Source organism: Hyperoodon ampullatus, assembly GCF_949752795.1.
Source record: "Hyperoodon ampullatus genome assembly, chromosome: 1".
Classification (NCBI taxonomy): domain Eukaryota; kingdom Metazoa; phylum Chordata; class Mammalia; order Artiodactyla; family Ziphiidae; genus Hyperoodon; species Hyperoodon ampullatus.
The window spans coordinates 192015227-192039945 of NC_136914.1; the positions used below are offsets into that span (position 1 = coordinate 192015227).

Here is a 24719-nt window from a genome sequence, read left to right on the forward strand (position 1 = left end):
AATACAGTATACATTCCTTTAGATTTTCTGCATTTGGCACTAAAACTGGTATTTAATTTTTTCAATTAATTAAATTACTCATTGGGTGAACATACTTTTCATGTGCTATTATGTGTTCTGCCATTTGAAGGGTAGGTTTTACCTGACAGCTAGAAATTATCTAGATATTCTTTATGTCATTCAGGTAAATATCCTTAAAACATTTATTTTTTTGTCTACGAGCCATATTTTTGGAACAATAAAATAAAATGACAAATTGGGGTCACAGATCTTAAATCTCTGGATTGTTGTTGAATTTGACAAAATAAGCTAGATGTTTTCACCTTATTGCTACAGATACATAACACTACCTCAGGAAGCCAAGCTGCTTTAACCAAAAAAGAAAAAGAAGGGACTTCCTTGGCAGTCCAGTGGTTAAGATTTCTCCTTCCAATGCCGCGGGTGCGGGTTCATTCCCTGGCGGGGGAGCTAAGATCCCACATGCCTCGCAGCCAAGAAACTGAAACATTAATCAGAAGCTGTATTGTAACAAATTCAATAAAGACTTTAAAAATGGTCCACATCAAAAAAAAAAATCTTAAAAAAAAAAAGAGAAAGAAAACTCAATGTACAAGTAGAGATGAAAAGGCCAAGTTTTGTAGTTGAGTGTCAGAAGATAATTTTGTAGGGTATTTTGAGTTTTCTAATTAATGCATTATGCATTGCATAAAGCATGCATGTGTATTTCAGTACCTAGGTTCTAGTCCAAGCTTATTTGAGAGTTTACAGCTTGCGGCTAGGACACCTTCTGTTTTCAAATGTCTGGCCTAGGCTTCTGCCTTCAAAAATTAAACACTGGGAAGAAAGTTTTAAAATGTCATGAGCATAATAAAACATTATGCTTTGATCTTAACAAAGGTATTATTAGACAGTCACCCAACTCATTTATAAATCTGGATTTATTTCTTTAGAAAATTGTCCAATTTTCACACAGTTTCAAAGACAACACTTATAAATTACATGGCATGGTAATTTTGCGAAACTCTGACACCAAATTAAAGGTATACTGGCAATGTGTTGAAGGTATACTGATGTGTGAAGTTTCACTTGCTTTTTTTTCAATCCTCAGTCACCTGATAACTCAGTTCAATGTGAATGGATCTTAAATAATGTAGAAAGAGACGTTTAAGGGCTTCAGAATCTATATCTACATACAACTACTTCCCTCACAAAATTTGTGCCTTAAGTCACTGTGCATAGTTCAATAAATATTCCTGGATTTGATTTTTATTAGATCTTTGTTCTGTTCAAGGACGGTAAATCTTTCATTCTTAGACTATATTTGTTACCACACGGTATGGCTTAGTTCATGTCTAAAAATATTCATGATTCAGTCTTGCTTTGCAAAATTCAGTCATTTTTATTATTTTTTTTAAAATAAATTTATTTATTTATTTTGGGCTGCTTTGGGTCTTTGTTGTTGTGCGCGGGCTTCCTCTAGCTGCGGCGAGCCGGGCCTACTCTTCCTTGCAGTGCGCAGGCTTCTCACTGCGGTGGCTTCTCTTGTTGTGGAGCACGGGCTCTAGGCGCACGGGCTTCGGTAGTTATGGCTCGCGGGCTCTAGAGCGCAGGCTCAGTAGTTGTGGCGCACGGACTTAGTTGCTCTGCGGCATGTGGGATCTTCCAGACCAGGGCTTGAACCTGTGTCCCCTACATTGGCAGGCGGTTTCTTAACCACTGCGCCACCAGGGAAGCCCTCAGTCATTTTTAAATGTGCTTATTTCTGCTCTGTGTCACTGACAAAGGACTTGAGAGAGATATATTGATTTTCACAATCTCTCCTCTAGAAGTATAATCCAGACACTACCTCATCATATAGCTCTATTTCTTGTAAAGAATTACTTTATCCAAATAATTTACAATAATAGTTTAATTTTATGAATAAAAAATAAACAGTACTAACAAGATTAGTAACTGCCTTGCATTCACAAGAGAATCATAAAGCTATTTTTCAATAAACAACTTGATAGTTACATAATGTTTTTCAAAATCAAGACGGCTCTTATTTGTAAGTTGATAGCAAAACATCTAGAGGTATGCTGGTACACTGGCTCCTTGGAAAGGAAAACAAGGCTCTGACTTGTAGCATTTGCCAATATCTGTGGTGACAACTGATAGACGATTTTGTTGAAGCTGGAATATTTATATACGAATCTCTAAGCCGGCACACATACACACACCATTCTATACAAATGTGCATGCTTTGATTCTTCCTCTTACTACTCAAAGGAGCCTCAGAAGAACAGTTTTTCTCCTGTGGCAGGATATGGATGGGACAGCCTCTTTATAAGAGCAACACAACTGAAAACAGATAACATGGATAACGCTGATCCTCTCCTTCAGGAGAGACTGAGTTTGAAACATCACCCTTTTTTGACTGCAGTGGAGAATCCGACAGCTTTAATGTTTCCGCTAGAAGGATTTTGACCACAGTGAACTCCACTGAGCAAAAAAAAATTAGAAATACAAAGCTTTTCCAAAACATTACCCATGGCAACCATAGTTATCCTCATACCATGGTGACCTCCAGATTGAGTGGTCCACAGACCAACAGTCCAAGATGGAAATAGAATCCAGTCCTTTTTTGTACTTCTTCATATGAGGTCATAATGATTATGACGCTTTCCTTAGCAGTAATTCAATCTGGGAAAATTTTAATCTCTGTGCAATATCCAGGGAACTCTCACCATGCTGAGGAGAAAAAGAAATCACAGCTATTTATCTCCAAGAAAGTCAAATGTCAATGAAATGACAATGTCATCCTATTAATGCTAGAACCGAATGACAGACAATATTGACTGTCATTTGGTTCTAGCATTAATAGGATAACTTGATTCCTTAATGAGGACAATTGATTTGCTCTTAACAGCTTCAGAGGCAATTAATTTATGTCAACACAAAGCCAAAGTTAGAAGGTTATGATGATAGAAGAACCTCAGACCATGGTCCAAAGATCCTTACCTTGTTCTTTATCATGGGGTCTGCATGGGCTGCAAGGAGCACAGGGATGAGAGTCTGGTTTTTCATTTCGCAGGCATAATGTAGTGCAGTGCAGCCATACTGAAACACAAAGCATCGACATCAGTCGGAATCCTTACACACTGCAGCATATGGCTTCTTTAGCAAGCACTTTTCATATTTTGTAATGTACAGCTAAGCCAAACAAACAGTCTGAAAAACCATCTTTGTGGAACTATTTCATTCAAGTAAACTTTTGAGAGAAGAAAATGAGTGCAAAGGTTTGGGCCAAAAGGTGAAGACAAAACCTTATAAACAGGAAGAAGTTAGCCGATGGTACTCCTGTTATCACTGTTCTTACTGTCATTTGGATTTCTCTTTGACCTTTGTCCTTATCTTTCCTTAGTTTGCAGATGGGGCCCTTCTCACCAGGGGGTTGGGATCTTGGCTGCAGCAGCAGCTGTTAGGATTCACTGAGCACTTACTATGTGCCAGGCACTCTGCCCAATGCTTCATATAATGATCCCTATAAGATTGCCAACAAACAGATGAAAGAATGCTCAACATCATTAATCATTAGAGAAATGCATATCAAAACTACAGTGAGATATCATCTCATACTGGTCAGAATGGCCATCATTAAAAAATCTACAAACAATAAATGCTGGAGAGGGTGTGGAGAAAAGGGAACCCTCTTGCACTGTTGGTGGGAATATAAATTGATACAGCCACTATGGAGAACAGTATGGAGGTTCCTTAAAAAACTAAAAATAGAACTACCATATGACCCAGCAATCCCACTACTGGGCATATACCCTGAGGAAACCATAATTCAAAAAGAGTCATGTACCAAAATGTTCATTGCAACTCTATTTACAATAGCCAGGACATGGAAGCAACCTAAGTGTCCATCGACAGATGACTGGATAAAGAAGATGTGGCACATATATACAGTGGAATATTACTCAGCCATAAAAAGAAACAAAATTGAGTTATTTGTAGTGAGGTGGATGGACCTAGAGTCTGTCATACAGAGTGAAGTAAGTCAGAAAGAGAAAAACAAATACCGTATGATCCCTATAAGTAAGGACTAGTGATGTTCCCATTTTACAGATGAGGAAACCGAGAGTCCAGTAAGTTTAAAACGTGCCAAAACTCACATAGGTAAAAAGTGGCAAGCCTAGGTTTACACATAGGCTGACTCCAGCCTAACTACTGACAGTGGAATTTTGTAATCAGAGGCTGCATTTTTCTTAACTCCCCACTAGTGGTGGGGCAGTTCTTTTAAAAATATTCTATATTCAATAAAAATGTTATTCCCATGAGTTCAGTGACAGAATATAAACAATATCAAGGTTGCCTGACGCAGTAAAAAGGAAGGAAGGAAGGAGGGGAAGGAAGCAGAAACTAAATGTACAAGTGTTTCGGAAAATAAAGCGAGCAACTTTATAGTTGACAAGTACACTACCCACAAATACCATTTGCAATGTTATTTCAAAGTGACTAAAAATATAAACTTACACGATCTGTAGCATTAACTTCGACACCAGCGTTAAGTAGCATTCGTACAAGAGACTCATTCTGCTTTGTCTTTGATACCTATGACAAACAGCAAGCACAAGAACAAGAGAGGTTTATTTACAAACATTGTCTCCCTTTTACATCTGGGCTATTCCAATCCATAGGCTTCATTTTAATCCCAACACCCCTATGCGTCTATGCCTCTTTCTTAAACTCTCCCCCACCTCCTCACTGTCCTTTAATATTAATTAGGTAAAGCCATGGTTGTCAGAGTGTGGTCCTGGAGTAACAGCATCAGCACCTTGGGACCTAAAAATCTGGCGCCCTACCCAACTCCTGCCAAATCCTACTAAGGATGGAGTCCAGGGGCCCGTCTTTCCCTTCCTTGCTCAAAACCCTTCTATAGCATCCCATTGCTCCGGGGGCAAAAGCAAAGCCTTCAGCCTGTGACAAGGTGCCATATATTTTGCCCTCTGCTTATGGCCCCAGCCATCTCATCCACAGCACCGGCTCACCTTGGCCTTGGTTAGTCTTTCATTCCCACCAGGCTCCCCCGTGCCATAGAAGAGCTGCCCTGAATGCTTCTTCTGTCTAGAAGCCTCCTCTCTCCTCTTTGCCTGGTAAGTTCATCTTTAATGTCTCCCTCCAGGAGGCTGTCCCTGACCTACCTCTCCAGGTGACACCCCTCTCCTCTGGGCTCTCCTAACACTGACCACCTCTCTCTACCAACTACCTCATAGGAACTTCACATGTTCTGTCACTATTGGATTAATGACTTATTCTTCACAATCCTCTAACTCTCATGAGGACAAGGACTATACCTGTTTAGTTCATCATTGTATTCCTAACGCCCAGCACAGTGTCTGACACATAAAAGTCTATAATAAGTATGTGTTGAATGATGGAACACATGAATGAAATTAACTAGGCTCCTCAGAAATCCACTTTTCCTGCCTAGTTCCCTGAGATTCTGACCACAGGACACTTTGAGTATCCCCCCACCATCCTATTCCATTAGGGATCGTGGCTTTCTCTGCTCAGGTGGGCATGTCCTGGAGTTCAGCCCCTTTACCACTTAGGAAGCTCCACCCAGCTGTCTTCTCTTTGGGCTTCCCACCTATGTCAATGTCTAAACTGCTTTTCTCCTCCTATCTTCCTCTGATATAACACAGTCTTTTCTGATCCTTTCCCCTATCATTTCCTCTCATGTCATTTATTTCTTAGGCATCACAAATTTACAATTTCAGGCCCCATGAATTAAGACAAAACATGTGCAATCAGAGCTGAGTTATTCATAATAGTTCGTATATTTGCCCAGGGCTCCAGCTTTAAACATTTTACAGTCTTAGAGAGCAAGGTTGTGTGTCAACAAATTCTGAATGAGCCTTGCCAATCATAGTTGTGATGTTTTTCTTCATAATCTCCAAAAAGGTTTGGAAATGAATGGCAGATTTACCCCACCCCAAAACTACAAATATTCAAATGCTGTGTACTAAATACACAATTTTTCAAGAACCTTTCAAGGGTAAAAACAGAGTATGTGTTTATCAGTGAATTATAGTTTCCTCTCTCTCATAAATCCAAGCATCAAAATCAATGTTATCATATTTAATTATAGTTCTTCAAAATGTATAACATTTAATTACCCAAGGAGATAATAACATTACCTACTGGCAGATTTTGTTCTGGAGTTTATGTTAACAAGAATAACTAACACTCATAGTCTATTAGCAAGAAGAGACAGGAGTTGGTCATTTAACTGGAATAAATTACGTATCTGTTGAGTTATCTCTTGAAGGGAGAACTGGCCACAAGAGGAACCAGATGGAAAAAAAGTGAATGAGTCAGTGCAAACCTGTCGCTCTATTTGGAAATAAATAAATAAATAAAATAAAAAACCTCAAGCTTCATCTTCTACTCATAATATGACTGCATTCCTATACCAACTACACCTTGCTTTATGTAAGCACCTTACTGCATGCCAAAGATTCCTTCAAACATGAATAAATCTACCAAGGTGAGAGGTAGGCTTCAAATTCTCTATAAAGATCTCCTGTGTTTGTCAGCTTCTGGTGCAAATCTCCTGGGATCTGTTTTTTAGCTCACACCAGGATGGGTCCTTAAAAATCAGAAACTCAAAAAGATATGTACAAAAATCTAAACTCTTCTTACAAAAAAAAAAAGGAGAAAAGAAATAGCAGGGGTGCTTCCCTGGTGGCACAGTGGTTAAGAATCCGCCTGCCAGTGCAGGGGACACAGGTTGGAGCCCTGGTCCAAGAAGATCCCACATGCTGCGGAACAACTAAGCCCGTGCGCTACTGAGCCTGAGCTCTAGAGCCCGCAATCCACAACTACTGAAGCCCAAGCGCCTAGATCCCGTGCTCCGCAACAAGAGAAGCCACTGCAGTGAGAAGCCCGTGCACCTCAATGAAGAGAAGACCCCGCTCAGCGCAACTAGAGAAAGCCCGCGTGCAGCAACGAAGACCAATGCAGTCATAAATAAATAAATAAATAGATAGTTAGATAAATAGATAAATAAATTTTAAAGAAAGAAAAGAAATAGTAGGGAGGGGATTCTTTTTAATATTCAGGATTTTTGCTTTTCCTTCGGAAGATTCTTAAACAAATTTAATTTATTTTTCCTAATAAACATTGCACAGATTATTTTACCATTGACTGATTTACCTGGCTACCTTTCTTCTTGCTTTACTTCAGTCATAGCATTGCATGTATGTTAGAGATGCCATTTGTAGAATACAAACTAAGAGCTTACTTGTTACTATTTATTTACATCTCACCAACTTGGCAAAATTTAATGACTCATGCTGTTGATCTCTTACTCATTTATACTCATTTATCTTTTGCTCTCATGAGTGTTGTACTCACCATGAGGAAATAGCCAATAAGCAGGACAGGCATTAAGAGGATAATGAGTAGATAATCAAAGAAGGTAAATCTTTTCTTCACAGCATAATGCAAGCAGGTTCTCTGTTTCTAAAAAATTAAGAAAAGGCCTATTTATTAATAAAATATTATTTTAAATTGCATATTTTTAGATTACCCTATCAAAAACTTTAGTCCATGCTTTTTATTTTTGTGGTATCCATGGCATTTCTTTCTGTGGAATAAATCTAATTAATAAACCCAGAATTCCATTGACCAGAATATTGAACACAGTACAGTCTAAAGAAAAAGTTGGGCCATAGAAAGACAAGTGAAATGTACATTTTACGAATCATCAAAAGATATATTCTCACATTCATTTTGGTTTGGGGAAAAAATATATTGAGATATAAACATAGGACAATTTAGTATGAAAAGCTATAATTACTCCTTAATCATCTATGGTACACAATTATTCATTTTGTGGTTTGTTTATAGGAAAATTTTAACCACATGGCAATTTTTCCATGTTCCTACATGAACACAAGCAGTGCCGAAAGAATGGAAATAACTGAATTTAATTCTTCAAATACATGAATAATTATCAGGTGACAGATTTAAGCTTCTAGGAATTGCGGGGGTTATAAAACCTCAGGGCCTCATAATCAAGCAAAGGTAGACCGAAACACGCACAAATAAGTGTAATGCAAAACAAGCTATGGTGACTGGAATTCCAACCAAATCAATGAGAAGAAAGTCAGGAAGAAAAGAGAGGTTCATTTCTACTCTTCTTAAATAAGAGTATTTTTGTTTTTCTAATGGTATCTGTGTTCTCTGTAAAAATTTTGCAAACTAGACAAGAGTATAAGGATAGAATTTAAAATCACCCATTATCAAACAGCCCAGAGTTAACTGTTGATATTTTGCTGTATCTTCTTCCAGTCTTTAAAATGCATATATGTGGAATTTTTCAGTGTAGGATCATACTGCACATGCAAAATTATATCTGCTTTGTTTTCAGTTAACATGTAGAATATGTGCATTTTCTTATGCCATTTAATATTTTAAAACATGTAACTGTTATGGCTGCACTGTTTATTGTTCTATGGAGCTGTTCGAATTTATTTAGCCAAACCCTAACTGTTGAACGTTTCAAGTAATTTTAACTTTTCATTTTCACAAATAACGTTGCTTGAATCCTCATGTACAAAGCTTTGTCAACATTTCTAAATTTGTCCTTAGCATAAGTTTCATAAAATAGAATTCCTGGCATAAAAGGCATTGATGCCTCACACTGTATGGCTAAATTTTGCTCTGGTAAAATGATAATGATTTAAACTTCCTTCCTGATCAGCATTTGATTTTATGTCTTAATCCTGCTCAATCTGGCATACCAAAACAAACAAACAACACCACAAAAAGATATCTTTATGTTTTAGTTTAATTTGCTTTCCATACAATCCATCACTCTGTTAGGCATGTATGTACATCTGTACCAACACCAGAGCTTTTTGTTTGCTTGCTTTTAAGGCCTCTGTTTAGTACTTCTGAAGATAACTCAAATATAGATTTAAGAAACGGGAAAGCACCAATTCAGATTATTAATGTACAAGGATTAGTATTGGGGAAAATGGAAAAGATTAAACCTTTAAAAACCATTGAAAATATTTTTTAAATGGGCAGTTGCAAACCAAACACTTCTCATAAAATCTCTGCTAAGGAATCCACTGAAGTCCTTCCCAGGATTTCCATAAGCAGCCTGGCTCAGGTTCTCTGCAAAACAGAGATAAGCATGCCTCCTCAGCCCTGTCCCTGTGTTGACAAACATCTCCCTCCCTCAGCTTCCTAACCAGCAAGTCTCCTGAGAGGGCACAAACCCAGAGACATCTGTCTTGGCCACCCCATCTCACCACAAGGCCACACACCTGGTTCCTCAGCTGGGTGCTGGGGCAATCATGTCACACTCCACTAAGCAGCCTATCTGTTAGATTAACACAGCCGTGACTTGCTTTTAAACCCAACCCACAAAAAATAGGAAGCACAAACAAGAAAGTCCAGTAGTGGACTTCCCTGGTGGCACAGTGGTTAAGAATCCACCTGCCAGTGCAGGGGACACGGGTTTGAGCCCTGGTCCAGGAAGATCCCACATGCCACGGAGCAAATAAGCCCGTGCACCACAACTACTGAGCCTGCACTCTAGAGCCCATGAGCCACAACTATTGAGCCCTCGTACCACAACTAGTGAAGCCCGTGGGCCTAGAGCCCGTGCTCCACAACAAGAGAAGCCACCGCAATGAGAAACCTGTGCACCACAATGAAGAATAACCCCTGCTGGTGGCAACTAGAGAAAGCCCACGGACAGCAACGAAGACCCAATGCAGCCAATAAATAAATAAATAAATAAATAAATAAATAAATAAATAAAATTTTAAAAATTAAAAGAAAGTCCAGTAGTGATCCATTTTCTGATACTATATTATTACTCCCAATGAGCTAGACTTTAAAATGACTTGGAAGGGAGAAGTGGGGCCCTACAGGCTATTTTCCCTCATTGAATGTACTTGAGTGGGTACAGGGCATTCATAATTATTACAAAGAGTGACTTTTTATATTTACTTAGTGCACTTTAAATGTTGCCTTTACTATGATGCAGATACTGGATGTTCCCATGGGGTTCTGAAAGGATGTTCACAGCATGTCCAGCTCTTCCTTAGTTCTGAAGACTCCAAGTCAGCTAATAATACATATTTAAGTATATTCTTCATGCCTTTCTGTCTGGTTTCAAGCAGCCTCTGGTTCGTGAGCATATTTGTTCTTGGCAAATTTCTCACTGAAGTTTTTTTATTCCACAAGCAAATTATAGGATCTTCTGGAGATCAGAACACTGACAGGTAGGTAAAAATCTAACTAATGAAATAGCACCACCGGGTCAATACTTGTTTTCCAGGAAATCTTTCCTTTTACTTCTGTAATAGTGAGGAAGAGGAGTAGAATGAGTGCACCGTTCTTTTTTTAGAAATACAAGGACATAATTAGCCATGAAACCCACAAAATATGCCTGTTCATTGACCTTTTTTTTTTTCTTTTTCTTTTTTTCGGTACATGGGCCTCTCACTGTTGTGGCCTCTCCCACTGCGGAGCACAGGCTCCAGACGCGCAGGCTCAGCGGCCATGGCTCACAGGCCCAGCCACGCCACGGCATGTGGGATCTTCCCAGACCAGGGCACGAACCCGTGTCCCCTGCATCGGCAGGTGGACTCTCAACCACTGCGCCACCAGGGAAGCCCTGACCTATGCTTTATTTTGCTTTTTAGCCTGGTAATATGGCCTCAGTGTGTGTCAGTCTCTCTAAAGTAAGGCCCCCCCAAATTGTTGGTATTAGGAGCTACAAACAATAAGCAAATGACATCCACTGCTTCCATTGGTGCGAGGAGAAAGGAACTACCATGGTCATGGCCTCACCTGGTTTTTGAGGTTCACATCAGCGTTTCTTCTCAGAAGGAAGGAAACGATTCTCAGGTGCCCTCGCCTGCAAGCGCAGATCAGGGGGGTGTCTCCATTAAAGCCATCTTGAACGTTGATACAGTTGCCGTCTTCCCTCACCCACTGGCATACTTGACCCAAGTCATTCTGATAGGCCGCCTGGCAGATGGGCTGAGGAGAGGAAAACAAAAGCAGGTTTTGAAATATAGGAATAATTAAACCACACCAAGAAAAAAAAATCACCCGACACCTTAAAATTCCATGTTTCCAAATTGTAATCTACTGCTTTGTTGATGAGATTTGGGGTCTCATTTATGTCTAGCCATAAGTCTAGAACAAGGGTAGGGCCACCAGGGACCCCTTACTATTCCCTAAATTGCTTGGCACACAGGAATGTTCATTGAATGGACGAATTAGTGAAAAGATGGATGCAATATTGCCAACTCAGTAAGGAAATTGTGTGTTGAGTTCATGGATAAATGATGCCTGTCAGAAAAGCAGGTTTCTACTCAAGATAAAATCTGCATATCAGAGGAGTTTAGGGCACCACTAAGTTAATGGGACAAAGACACATGGCCCCCTGTACTCAAGGAAATCTGCACAGTGGGAAAGAGCTATTTTAGACAAATAATATACAAATAAAGAATTATGTAATTAGCTGCAACTAGATGCTTTTTATTTTAGAAAGCATTATAAGGAATTTTGCAAAGCACGATGGGAGTTAAGCAGCAAGATCTGAGCAGACATCATCTTGCCTACTTCCCCTCTCTTCTCTCCCTCTGGACTTCTCTCTTTTTTCCAATATCTCATGTTTAGTTTCTTCTACTGGGGCCTCTGCCCTTACTCTACAAAACAAACAAACAAACAAAAAACCAAAACAACAGCCACTTTTTCGTTTCTCTCTTCACCTGGCTAACTGCTAGCTCATCCTTCATGTCATAATTATTTTCATTTTATCTGTCTTTCCTGAGTCTAGCATTCCTTCACAGCAACTGACAAAACTATACCTCTTTTCTTAATTATTTATAATTGTGTGTTGCAAGCTACTGTGAACCAGGAGGGGTTGAGGCCACAGTGAGTGAGGGAAAGCACTGAAGTTCAGGCTATAAATTCCACATGAATAGAGGCTACTTCATTCCATTCACTGCCATAGCCCCAGCATATATATAACACAGTACTGGGCACATGGTAGGCACACATTAAATAGTTTCAGATTGATTTTAATTAGACAGTATAAAAAAGCACTTAGAATTCCTGGCACATGAATGATGCTCAATTTATGGAGGTTATTATAATTGCTTATTTAGTATTAATTAAATTAATTAGCGATATCTGCCAGGAGGTAAAGAAGTGATGGTCAGAGAGGTTGCAGGAGAAATCAGAAAAAGACATGGTCCAGATGCAAAGGAGGCAAAGTTTTTTTTTTTAAAGTTAGAAAATTAAATTAAATTACTAGACATCACAGTGTTTTGCTGCGTGAGGTGTAAAAGCAGCTGAAAAGGTTCTATGCTGTTATAAACTCTGTCTCCACTAGGGGGCAGCTCAGGGTCATAAAAGCACTGACAACATAAGTCTATAATCCGAGGGGAAGGAAAAAGTCTGTTAGATAGAATTAGTTCTATGGGAAAATCCTACTTCATTTTTTAAAAAATTTCACATACACCAATGAAAATTTGCCACTGATGACTACTACTCACGGGCTAGCACTTGGGAACTGATGGCCTTCTATGCAGAACTTGAAAACAGGTGGCTATAGAGTTAATTTTTCTGCTAAAAAGTAAAATGCCTTCCTGGCTCACTTAGACATCACATACAAATTGTTAATTCTTCTTTTCCTAGCATTTTAATTTACAGTATTTCAAAAGCTGGATTTTTTCATGTAGTGATCTGGCTTTCCAGATTCTCTTTAAAAACTGAAAGATTTGGCAACACTGGGCCCACATGCACACAGGACACCACACAAAGCTCGCTCTGCTCGGGTGCCTCAAAATCTTCACTGAGAGTTAACCATAAAGAGGAAAGGAAAAGTGGAGAGTTTTCCTGCAAGAGTCGCAGGGGGTCTTGGAGTGTTTCTCAATCCCACCTGAGCAATATTACTTCCATTATTAACCTGACCTTATCTTTCCATCTTTATTAGGCTGCCTATTTCCTAGACACACAGTTTCTGTGCTTAGCAATATCTGCTAAAAAAAAAGTTTAAAAGTTTCAAGAAGGAAGACAGAGTTAAGAGAATCAAGTGCAAGATAAGATTGCTGGATTTGATCACTAAGGACCATTCAGAGATGAATTTCATAAGTGTCAGACAGAAGGCAGAATACAGGGGTTTGAGTTCGTGGTCTATGAAGAATTGGAGTGTGATCAGAGAGGAATTCATGGTAAGTTTGGTAGTGAAAGCTAAGCGGGAGCTAGTGAGTACCCAGAGGGCTGTAGCAGGGTCCAGCCAAAGTTCTGCACATTTATAGGCAAAGTGGTGGCTTCAAGTGGTTATAAATACAGGCACTGGAAGCAAACTTTCTGGTTCCAATCTCAACTCTGCCACGAAACAGTTATGTTATTTGGACAACTTACTTAAACAATTTGTGCTCAGTTTCTTTCTCCATTTAATAATCACATCTTCTTTATCAGGTTACAGAAAGGATTAAGCGTGACTGTATAGATGAAGCACATAACTCAGGTCTGACTCATAATAAACCCTCAATTAATGTAAGCTATTCTTATAGTTATTTTTTAAAAACATAGCTGCCAGTGAAGATGGGCAGAGGTGGTTATCAAATAAATAATTACTGAAAGAGAATGAAGAGATGATAGGATAGTGAACAAAAGTCGAAGAATTAACCTTACTAAACAATGACAGTTTGGTTCTAAAGCCAAAGCAAGGGAGGAAAGATAAATATTCAGGGTAGAGAGAACTTTACATTAGCTGAATTTTTTGCCGGAAAGTCTGAGGTTTGATCTTCATGCCTTATGCTAACATGTATGTATCATCAATAAATAGATAGACATAGATATTCAATAAACAGCAATTATGTTTAAATACATGAATGGTTTAATGAAGTAGGGGAGCAAAATTTGCCACCCCAATATGCGCCTCTTTGTCATGAGGATTAATTTAGGCTGATTATCTTTAAGAAGCTGAAGACTCAGAAAGTCTTTTTACCTCTCCCTCAGCTGCCTAAAGAATTTAGATAAAAGATTCTCTGACATAAATCATACCAATGTTTTCTTAGGTCAGTCTCCCAAGGCAATAGAAATAAAAACAAAAATAAACAAATGAGACCTAATCAAATTTACAAGCTTTTGCACAGCAGAGGAAACCATTATAAAAAAAAAAAAAGTTAGCTTACATAATGGGAGAAAATATTTGCAAATGATGCAACCGACAAGGGCTTAATCTCCAAAATATACAAACAGCTCATATGACTCAACAGCAAAAAAACAAACAACCCAATTGAAAAATGGGCAGAAGACCTTAATATACATTTCTCCAAAGAAGACATACAGATGGCCAGTGGACACATGAAAAGATGCTCAACATCACTAATTACTGGGGGAGGGATAAATTGGGAGATTGGGATTGACATATACACAATACTATATATAAAATTGATAACTAATAAGAACCTACTGTATAGCACAGGGAACTCTACTCAATACTCTGTGATGACCTATATGGGAATAGAATCTAAAAATGGGTGGATATACATATATGTATAACTGATTCAACTCATTGTACAGCAGAAACTAACACAACATTGTAAATCAACTATACTCCAATAAAAATTAATTTTTAAAAATCACTAATTATCAGAGAAATGCAAATCAAAACTACAGTGAGGTACCACCTCACACCGGTCAGAATGGCCATCATTAAATAGTCTACAAATAGGGACTTCCCCTGTGCTCCAGTGGCTAAGACTCCGAGGTCCCAATGCAGGGGGCCTGGGTTCAATCCCTGGTCAGAGAACTAGATCCTGCATGCCGCAACTAAGAGTTTGCATGCTGCAACTAAAGATCTCACATGCCACAACTAAAAGATCCTGCATGCAGCAATGAAGATCCTGTGTGCTGCAACTAAGGCCCGGCTCAGCCAAATAAATAAATAATTTTTTTTTTAAAAAAAGTCTACAGGGCTTCCCTGGTGGCGCAGTGGTTGAGAGTCCGCCTGCTGATACAGGGGACACGGGTTCGTACCCCGGTCCGAGAAGATCCCACATGCCGCGGAGCAGCTGGGCCCGTGAGCCATGGCCGCTGAGTCTGCGCATCTGGAGCCTGTGCTCCGCAACGGGAGAGGCCACAGCAGTGAGAGGCCCGCGTACCGCAAAAAAAAAAAAAGTCTACAAATAGCAAATGCTGGAGAGGGTGTGGAGAAAAGGGAACCCTCCTATACTGTTGGTGGGAAGGTAAGTTGGTGCAGCCACTATGAAGAACAGTATGGTGGTTCCTCAGAAAACTAAAAATAGAATTACCATATGATCCAGCAATCCCACTCCAGGGCATATACCTGGACAAAACTATAATTTAAAAAGATACATGCACCCCTATGTTCATAGCAGCACTGTTCACAATAGCCAAAACGTGGAAACAACCTAAATGTCCATCGACAGATGAATGGATAAAGAAGACATGATACATATATACAGTAGAATATTACTCAGCCATTAAAAAAGAACAAAATAATGCCATTTGTAGCAACATGGATGCAACTAGAGATTATCATACTAAGTGAAGTAAGTCAGAAAGAGGAAGACAAATACCATATCACTTATATGTGGAATCTAAAATATGGCACAAATGAACATGTCTACAAAACAGAAACAGACTCACAGACTGTTGGTTGAGATCCAACTGTGGTTGCCAAGGGGCAGAGGGGAGGAGGAGGATGGACTGGGAATTTGGGGTTTGTAGATGCAAACTATCACATTTAGAATGAATAAACAACAAGGTCCTACTGTACAGCACAGGGAACTATATCCAATCTCCTGGAATAAACCATAATGGAAAAGAATATTAAAAATAAGAATGTATACATGTGTAAAACTGATTCACTTTGCTATACAGCAGAGATTGGCACAACATTGTAAATCAACTCTACTTCAATTAAAAAAGAAGTGGGTGTGAGGGGGCCCTGTTCTGGAATAGAGCTTTCAGCAGAGATCTCTGCAAAGAGTATGGGGGAAACTCAGCAGGGCCTAAAGATCAGAGTCCACTCTGTGTCCCATTGTCTCTGCAGGCCCAGCAAACATTTATTTACCAAACATTTGCTTTTTCATCTTTTGTGAATTACCTTCCTCCGCTTCAAAGTCCCAAATCACTACCCCCAACACCCTCTCCGTCTTTAGCTGAAGATGGTATTTAACGTGAGGGTTTCAGCCATTTTGGTGAGTTATTCAGTTTTCCTGGGTCTCTCCCAAGTATACATGTTATTAAACTTTTGTTTGATTTTCTCCTATTAATCTTCCTCATGTCCATTTAATTCATAGATCAGCCAGAAGAAGAGGAAGGGTACATGCCTGGCTTTCAAAATAGCTGATAACTGGGTGCTAGAGGCCCACCCCAGTCCCACTTTGTATCTCCATTTTCCAGGCCCTAAAATTTAAGAAGTGCCTCTGGGGAGCACAAGACACATTCAGTTTGTTGATGATTAACTAAACTATTCTGTATGGGTTATTTAACATAACCGTGTTTTACACTGCTTCAAGTAAAATAGATATCACAGCTGGAAAAATATTTGACATTATTTTAGTACCATGGAGGAATCTGAGCTGCTTGCACTGTAATAGAGGTCTTGAAAAGCAAAGTTTCCCCACCATCCCCACTTTCAGTATTGCTTCCCCTGAAGTGTAGTGGATCCTCCCTGTCAGTCTAAAGAAAGAGACTTTGGAACTCTGCCTTGATAAGTTGCTTATTAACCATCTCCACGCTGAAGCTCCCCCCATTTAAAATGTTCCCTAACAATTTCTGAGGAGAATCTGTGTTTTTTTGTTTGTTTGTTTGTTTGTTTGTTTTTTGCGGTACACGGGCCTCTCACTGTTGTGGCCTCTCCCGTTGCGGAGCACAGGCTCTGGACGCGCAGGCTCAGTGGCCATGGCTCACAGGCCCAGCCGCTCCGCGGCATGTGGGATCTTCCCGGACCGGGGCACGAACCTGTGTCCCCTGCATCGGCAGGCGGACTCCCAACCACTGCGCCACCAGGGAAGCCCGAATCTGTGGTTTTTGATGCAACACGGTTCAGATAGTGTACAAGTTAAACGTGTACACTAATGAAATGTCTTCCCAGAAAAGGCAAGATGTTTTCTTCCTCTTCAACTTAGGAAATCTTAGGGAATAATAATGAAGGTTTTATTTTATTCGTACAATAAATCTCAAGCCTTTCCTTCTGATGACTCATTTCTTCACATAGTGTGATTTAAATTTCTTAGTAAATTCTTTCTTTCAGATAAATAAAAAAGGCACAGGAAATTTTTTTTTTTTTTTTGGTCTTAGGTCCACTTAGCCTTTATGTAACATAAAGGACAGTCCCAGCAGTGGTTGGATTATGAGGATAGTAACAGTGAAGGGGAAATCAAGGAAGGGCACACATTTATCTATTTTCTATTCCTTCTCCAACAAGGTCTTTTTGAGAACATGATGTTGTCTTCATGGCCAGGAAGTTAAAGAAGCTTCATTACCACACTTGAGACCTGAGAAGCTCTGAGGCCAGGGCAGGGCAAGAAAGCCTTTGCCTCCAATCACGAGGAGAAAGGGCAGAGGAAGGGTGGGTTCTAGCTGCTTGATCTAGCAAATCAGAGGCCCTGATATCTCCCTACTACCTCAGACCACCAAAGATGTAAATGCAGGGCTTTGAGGAAGCAGTAGTGTCACTCTCACTGCCTCCTGGGCTCTAGGACTTTCTGCCAAACAATGGCTGCCCAAGGGTGGGGATGACCTTGTTAAACTGACATTATTTAGAATTACTGGAGCACCGTGATGACAAAAAGCAAATCAACCTTTAGTCAGTATTATTAGTCTCTAAATTCGGAATAGAAAATAAAACTTCTTATTGCCTGTACCTAGATGAACTTCTCTCACCCATACCTTTCATATACCACTCAGTTATTCCAACTGGCCCAACTTCCCATGCTTCAGATTCTCCATACATAACACCCCTTGTCTGGAACACTCTCCGCAAGATTCCCAAGACTAGATTCGTATTTCTCAGAGTTCAGCTCGAATGTCACTACCTCACTGGAGCCTTTCAGGTCAAATCTAATTACATATATACAGCCCTCTTATATACTCTCTCTTTATCCTGTTGCTTCCTTGATTTCTCTTTTCACTACTTACAATTATTTTTTTTTAATTTGTATATTCATTTTACCTTGGTGGCTCCAAGAGGTCAAGATCTACTCTTATTTATTTATCACTATGTACCAGGAGCTAGCATGTGCCTGGAATACAGTATGTGATCAATAAATATTGTTGATTAAATAAATGGATGACTGAGTGAATGAATAAATATTTACAAATGTTTAGTGCCAGTTTCTGTTCATACAATGAAGTTTTCATTTCCTTTTTAAAATGTGATTTAGTACCACATTATCACTTGTAAAATACTTAAAATATACAAGGAAAGAATCAAGAAATCAATTGGGATAGAAGCTATTTGGTGCTCTTTTTTAAATATACAATGCCAGGGCTTCCCTGGTGGTGCAGTGGTTAAGAATCCGCCTGCCAATGCAGGGGACACGGGTTCAAGCCCTGGTCTGGGAAGATCCCACATGCTGCCGAGCAACTAAGCCCGTGAGCCACAACTACTGAGCCTGCGAGCCACAACTACTGAAGCCTGCGCACCTAGAGCCCATGTTCTGCAACAGGAGAGGCCACCGCAATGAGAAGCCCGCACACCGCAGTGCAGAGTGGCCCCCGCTCGCCGCAACTAGAGAAAGCCTGTGCACAGCAACGAAGACCCAACACAGCCAAAAATAAATAAAATAAAATAATTTTTAAATAAATAAATAAATAAATATACAATGCAAAATCTTGAAAGGATTCAATACACAAACTAAGTAGAGATTGTGAGGGGGGCATTTTTTTCAATTGCCTTTGCCTTTCCTTTTCCCTTATCATGGAAGGACACAATGTTTCATGTTGAACCCGACCTCACCCAGCTATCTTGTTTTATATATCAAAACTGTGACCAGAAGAGGTTAAGTGATTTACCCCAAATGCCCCGAGTTTCTGGCACAATAGGGACTAAATTCTAGGTTTCCTGGATTTCCAGTCCAATGGCCTTCCCATTCATTGCATCTCTATTCCTGTTGTTCCCCCTGAGTTCTCCTCCTCGATGGTACCAGCTCTCCCAAAAAGCCCTGCTCAGCCTAAATTGCTTTCTCTGGACACTGTATATTTCAGTATGATCCCCCTCTTCTTTAAACCATATGCCCTTTTTCTATGGTAACATCTTCCTATCTGAAAAACAGATATATTCCTAAAACATTAATATTAAGAGTGCGTGTATGTGTGTATGTGTGTGTGTGGGTACCACTGTTCATAGGTAACTTTAACATTAGACTTTCCCAAAGTTTAAAGGGATATATCATTGTAATATAATTTTATAGATATTCCTTTTAAGGTCTTGTTTCCCCAGCTGACAAGGACAAGAGCCTGGAGAAGATTCTATAGGTTTCCTAAGCACAAATTCTTGAGCTCTTTAAGTTCTTGTACAACTTCCTTCTTTCTAATTTTTGTAATACTTTGCAGTGTGCAACACTTCTCTACAGGGTGGGAGTAAAATGTACCTCTTTGGAACCTGGATTTAGTTTACCCTATTCTTCTAACAAAGGGAAAAGGACAATAGTGTAATTTCGTGGGAAGAGCGCTGGCAGAAGAGCAGAGTGGTTAAGACCAGCTTATTTATGGAGGGTGACATGCCTGTTGAGAGAGCTTTAGGGAAAGAACTTAGCATGTTCCTCAGGACATGAGCACAATTTCCCTGAATGTACACAGGTCTCTAGCCAGTAAGTACTTTTTAGCTGCATAACTCTAGGCCAGTTCCTGAAACTATCTTTGCCTCAGTTTTTTCACTTGTAAAATAAGGATAATCATAGTGACTCTCTTATATGGTTGGGTGAGTATTAAATGAGTTAATACAGTTAAAATGTTTAGAACACAGCCAGGCACATAATAAAGGCCTAATTAAATACTTGTTATTATTGTAAATAGTATGAACAGCTGTGTGATAAGGGTTTAAATCAGTGGTCCCCAACCTTTTTGGCACCAGGGACCCATTTCATGGAAGACAGTTTTTCCATGGAGTGGGGGAGGGGGAGATGTTTTCGGGATGATTCAAGTACATTACATTTATTGTGCACTTTATTTCTATTATTATTACACTGTAATATATAATGAAATAATCATACAATTCACCATAATGCAGAGTCAGTGGGAGCCCTGAACTTGTTTTCCTACAACTAGATGGTCCCACCTGGGAGTGATGGGAGACAGTGACACCTGAAGTCTCTTGCTTATGTCCAGTCTGCTCTGTAAGATGCAGCTTAATTGTCACTTGCCACTCACTGATAGGGTTTTGATATGAATCTGAAAGCAATTAACTTATTATGATCTCTGTGCAGTCAAACCTCTCTGCTAATGATAATCTGTATTTGCAGCAGCTCCCCAGCACTAGCTTCACCTCAGATCATCAAGCATTAGATTCTCATGAGGAGTGCACAGCCTAGATCTCTCACATGGGCAGTTCACAGTAGGGTTCGTGCTCTTATGAGAATCTAATGCGGCCACTGATCTGACAGGAGGCAGAGCTCAGGCAGTAGTGCAGGCGATGGGGAGCGGCTGTAAGTACAGATGAAGCTTTGCTTGCTTGCCTGCCTGCCCACCACTCACCTCCTGCTGTGCAGCCTGGTTCCTAACAGGAGTTGGGGATGCCTGGTTTAAATGAATCAGCCCTGTTTAAAAGTCTGGCCTGCATAGCTGGGGGTGATCAATCCAAGCTTAGTTCTCTCACTGAGCTCTAAGCATATCCTCTACTGCAGGGGTTAGGACCCACTCTGGGACACCCCCTCATTCTCTCCTTCTTTTTTACAAATATATTAGAAACAACATAAATGTCCATCGATGAACACATGGGTAAAGAAGATGTGGTACATATACACAATGGAATATTATTCAGCCATAGAAGGAACAAAATTTTACCATTTGCAAAAACAAAGATGGACCTTAAGGGTATTATGTTAAGTGAAGTCAGACAGAAAAAGATAAATGCCACATGCTCTCACTTTTATGTGGAATCTAAACAACAGCAATGAAAAATGACAAACAAACAAGCCCCCCCCCACACACACACAAATAAGCACATGAATATAGGGAATAGATTGGTGGTTGCCTGAGACAGGGCAGGAGGTCGGAGGTGTGAGAAATAGGTGAAGGGGCTCAAAAGGTGAAAATTTCTAGTTATAAAATGAATAAGTCATTGGGATGTAATGTACAGCATGGTGACTGTAGTTAATAATACTGCGTTGCATGTTTGAAAGCAGCTAGGAATGTGGATCTTTAAAGTTAACATCAAAAAAAATGTGTGATGACAGATGTTAATGGATTTATTGTGGTGATCATTTTGTAATATATACAAATATTGAATCACTCCTTTGTACACCTGAAACTAATATAATGTTATGTCAATTATACCTCAATAAATATATATATATGCTATATATATAATAGCATAACTATTAGCAATGCAAGGCTGTAGAGGGTAGCAGAATATGCACCCCAATTTACACCTCTTAGTGTAACAGTTATTTTGAACTAAAGGCAATTGAGAAGAAGCAGATACAAAGAATGTTCTCTGCCCTCCCCCTCTTTAGCTAAAAGCAGGACATAAATATGTGAAGGTGTTTCCCCTTCTTTGTCTACTAGGAAGGACAAAATTACCTTTGTCAGCCCAGAGAAGTCACCAAAGTAAACTACAGAGAAAAATTTCTAACTAGCCCTTGTCTTCCATTAGCTCCCCTACATATTTGCCTTCCCTCAATTTGCTGCCTTAGAAACTCCAAGTACTTTTCCTTTGTCTTGCCACTCCTCTAAAAATTTATTTTTCTTTTGTTAAGATGCTATGTGAGCCCAAGTCCTAAGTACCTCTGAGTTATTCAAAGTAGTATCAATTGTGATACTGAGTTGCATGGAAACATCATTTCTCCCAACACTACTTAAGACTATTGAGAAATAAAATATTGCCTGCCATATCAGTAAACAAAGGATGTCACAGTCATCAGCAGTTGCGGTCACCACCAGCCACCAAAGGTGAGTCGGTGAGCCCGAGGGAACTCAGGCAGGAAACAAAGAATACCTACCATCTAGCAGCCATCAGACTGCAGCCACTCCAATGGTGAGCCCTGTGGAAACTCAGGATATGAAAACACAGGATCCTGGCCCCATGTAGCTGAGGTGCATATCAAAGGAGTGATTTTAGTGAGCCCAGACTCTTGCATCTTCCCATACACAGAAAAGCACTAAATTCCTTAACTTGACGTATCTAGTTTTCTTTTATTAACAGTAACTTTTTCTTCCTACTACCTGCCCTTTGTTGCAAAACTCCTATCTGTCCTAGCTCACCCTCGCCTCCTTGGAGCAGTTTTCTCAGGGTTATTTGAGATGCTGCCTCCCGGGCTTGAAGTCCTCAGTGTGTCCGCTGAATAAAACATAACTCTCAGTTTTTAGGTTGTGCATATATTATTTTAGCTGACACTATTCTTTGATTCAATGTTAATTATGAGCTTTGAATAATTACTTATGAGCTTCTAGGTAAGTTAGGGTCTTTTAGGGGTGTGTGTATACATGTGTGTGTGTGTGTGTGTGTGTGTGATTGTTGTATTTGCCTTCAAATATCATAGTAGATTCCACATTTCCTTGTCCTCAATATATCTGAAAAGTGAAAAGTTCATTCCACTTCCGGGGATATTCTCACTGATACTTATAATATCAATGCCTTGCCTTGACTCAACCACTTGCCAAATCCACACCCCATCAACAAACAATTACACTGCTCACGCAAAGACCGTAAGTAATCATTTCCAGGACCTAGACTGTAGACTACAGTCTGGCTTCGCACAGCCTCGTCCAGGGCCAGCAGCATATTGGAGAGCTGAAATGCATTATCTTATGCCCCACCCAAACCTATAGAATAATAATCTGCATTTGGACAAGATCTTTTGAGTGATCTGTAGGCACATTTAAATTTGAAAAGCACTAGCTCAGAGCAGTGTTTCTCTCCCAGGGGTGGTAAACTGATCACCTACATCAGAATCACTTGGGGGGCTCCCCTAAAAAGTAGGTTTCTGAACCGTACCTCAAACTGAGTGAAACAGACTCTCTGGGGTAGGGGCCCTTGAAACTGCATTTTCAACAAGTTCCACTTTCTGGTGCTTAGGCAATCTAGGGTTTAAGAAAGGCCAGGGTAGCATTTTAGAACATTACATGTGTTGACATTTTCATATATGTGAGTTCTTCACTAGCCTAAAGTCACTGGGCAAGACATATCTAGAAATATAAACTAATCAAAGAAAAGTTGACTACAGAAAGACACACCCACACACACCCTTGGCATTCGACATAACTGCCAACATTGAGAAACTGCCTTTAGTCTTAGAAGAAGCACCCAGAGAGGTTCTGTTGAGCATCTGCAATGAAAGGTGGACCGACAGGTTATTTGTGTCAGAGAGGAAAGGGAGCAAATCATGAATAATAACGTCATTACACCTCTTGGACTCTTGTTTAAACAGCACTCTCTTGTACTCCTTTGAAACATTGTTAAAAATCTATTTGATTCTAATAGGTTACTCTCAATACAGGAAAAAGCATTTCTGTATCCATCAGCTGTGAAAAGAAAAAACTCAAAATATCAAAACTACATTCTGTTTTTATCCTTCTTCTATACAGGGATAGACTTTATTAGTAATTGCTAGAGATGAATCTCCTTTCAAATATCAAGCGGAAAGGCATTACTCTATACACACATTCCCATAAAAGAGCCAAGCTATCTTTAGTCTGTTTAGAAAATCCAGTTGAAGACAATTTTTACTTGTCCTCTGGATGTTTGACATCAGAAAACACAACTCCATTAACTCCCTTTTCATAAATTTCATTTTACAGATCCAAATTACCCCCTCAAACATCTGGACATCATGACATGTATACTATATGGCTCTCTACTAGCTACTATCTAGCTAAAGTTTTAGGATTGCAAAATAATTTGCCTTAAAATATTAAAATATCAAAAAGACTAGCACACTGGACTTTGTTTTGACTTAATGCTCTTACAGAAAGTTAGACAGATGAAAAGGAGACATTAATAGGGATAGGAAATTCCATCTGAAAAGCATAAGCGATTTTTAACATCTTGGGAATCTTATTTCCAGAGAAGTTACGTACCTCAGAGTATAGGATTCCCATGCTGGTCCTTCACAGACTTATTTCACAGCTTCTTGAATCTTCTGGAGGTATTTCCAATTAACATCAGAATCCTTCCCAGTCAAGAGAAAGGTCCCTAGAAGCCCAGGTCGGTGGCAAGTCCTTTCTTTCCACACCTGTGAGTGTTCTTCCAGCAGCCTACACAGCAACACACCTTCCAGAGAGCCCAACCCAATGAAACAAGGGCATTAGTTTACCGTGTAATGAATCACCCAAGTTGTGCATCATCTAATGTTACAACCCCGAGGAACCGGTTTCTGAGTCATACCTACTCTGCCAGTGGTGACATGTGGAAAAAAGGAAGGAAAGATGAGGGGGGAAGAAAAGTTCTCACACGGGCAGAAAGGACTCAGGGCTCAAAACAGGATACTGTG

General features: G+C 39.7%; 1 protein-coding gene across 2 annotated transcripts; it reads right to left on the minus strand.

Moving 5' to 3' along the window:
- Positions 1–238: 238 nt before the first annotated feature.
- ANKRD22 (ankyrin repeat domain 22) lies at positions 239–24448 on the minus strand. Of its 2 annotated transcripts, XM_079709393.1 has the most exons (6): positions 24307–24448; positions 10864–11055; positions 7405–7512; positions 4519–4596; positions 3001–3099; positions 239–2730 (listed from the first exon to the last, which is right to left on the minus strand). In XM_079709393.1, the coding sequence occupies exons 1-6, from the start codon at positions 24325–24327 to the stop codon at positions 2653–2655; spliced, it is 576 nt and encodes a 191-aa protein (XP_079565519.1). In that variant the 5' UTR covers positions 24328–24448; the 3' UTR covers positions 239–2652. The 2 variants fall into 2 exon arrangements, with proteins under 2 accessions (XP_079565519.1, XP_079565518.1); XM_079709392.1 differs by lacking the exon at positions 7405–7512.
- Between the last annotated feature and the right edge of the window lie 271 nt (positions 24449–24719).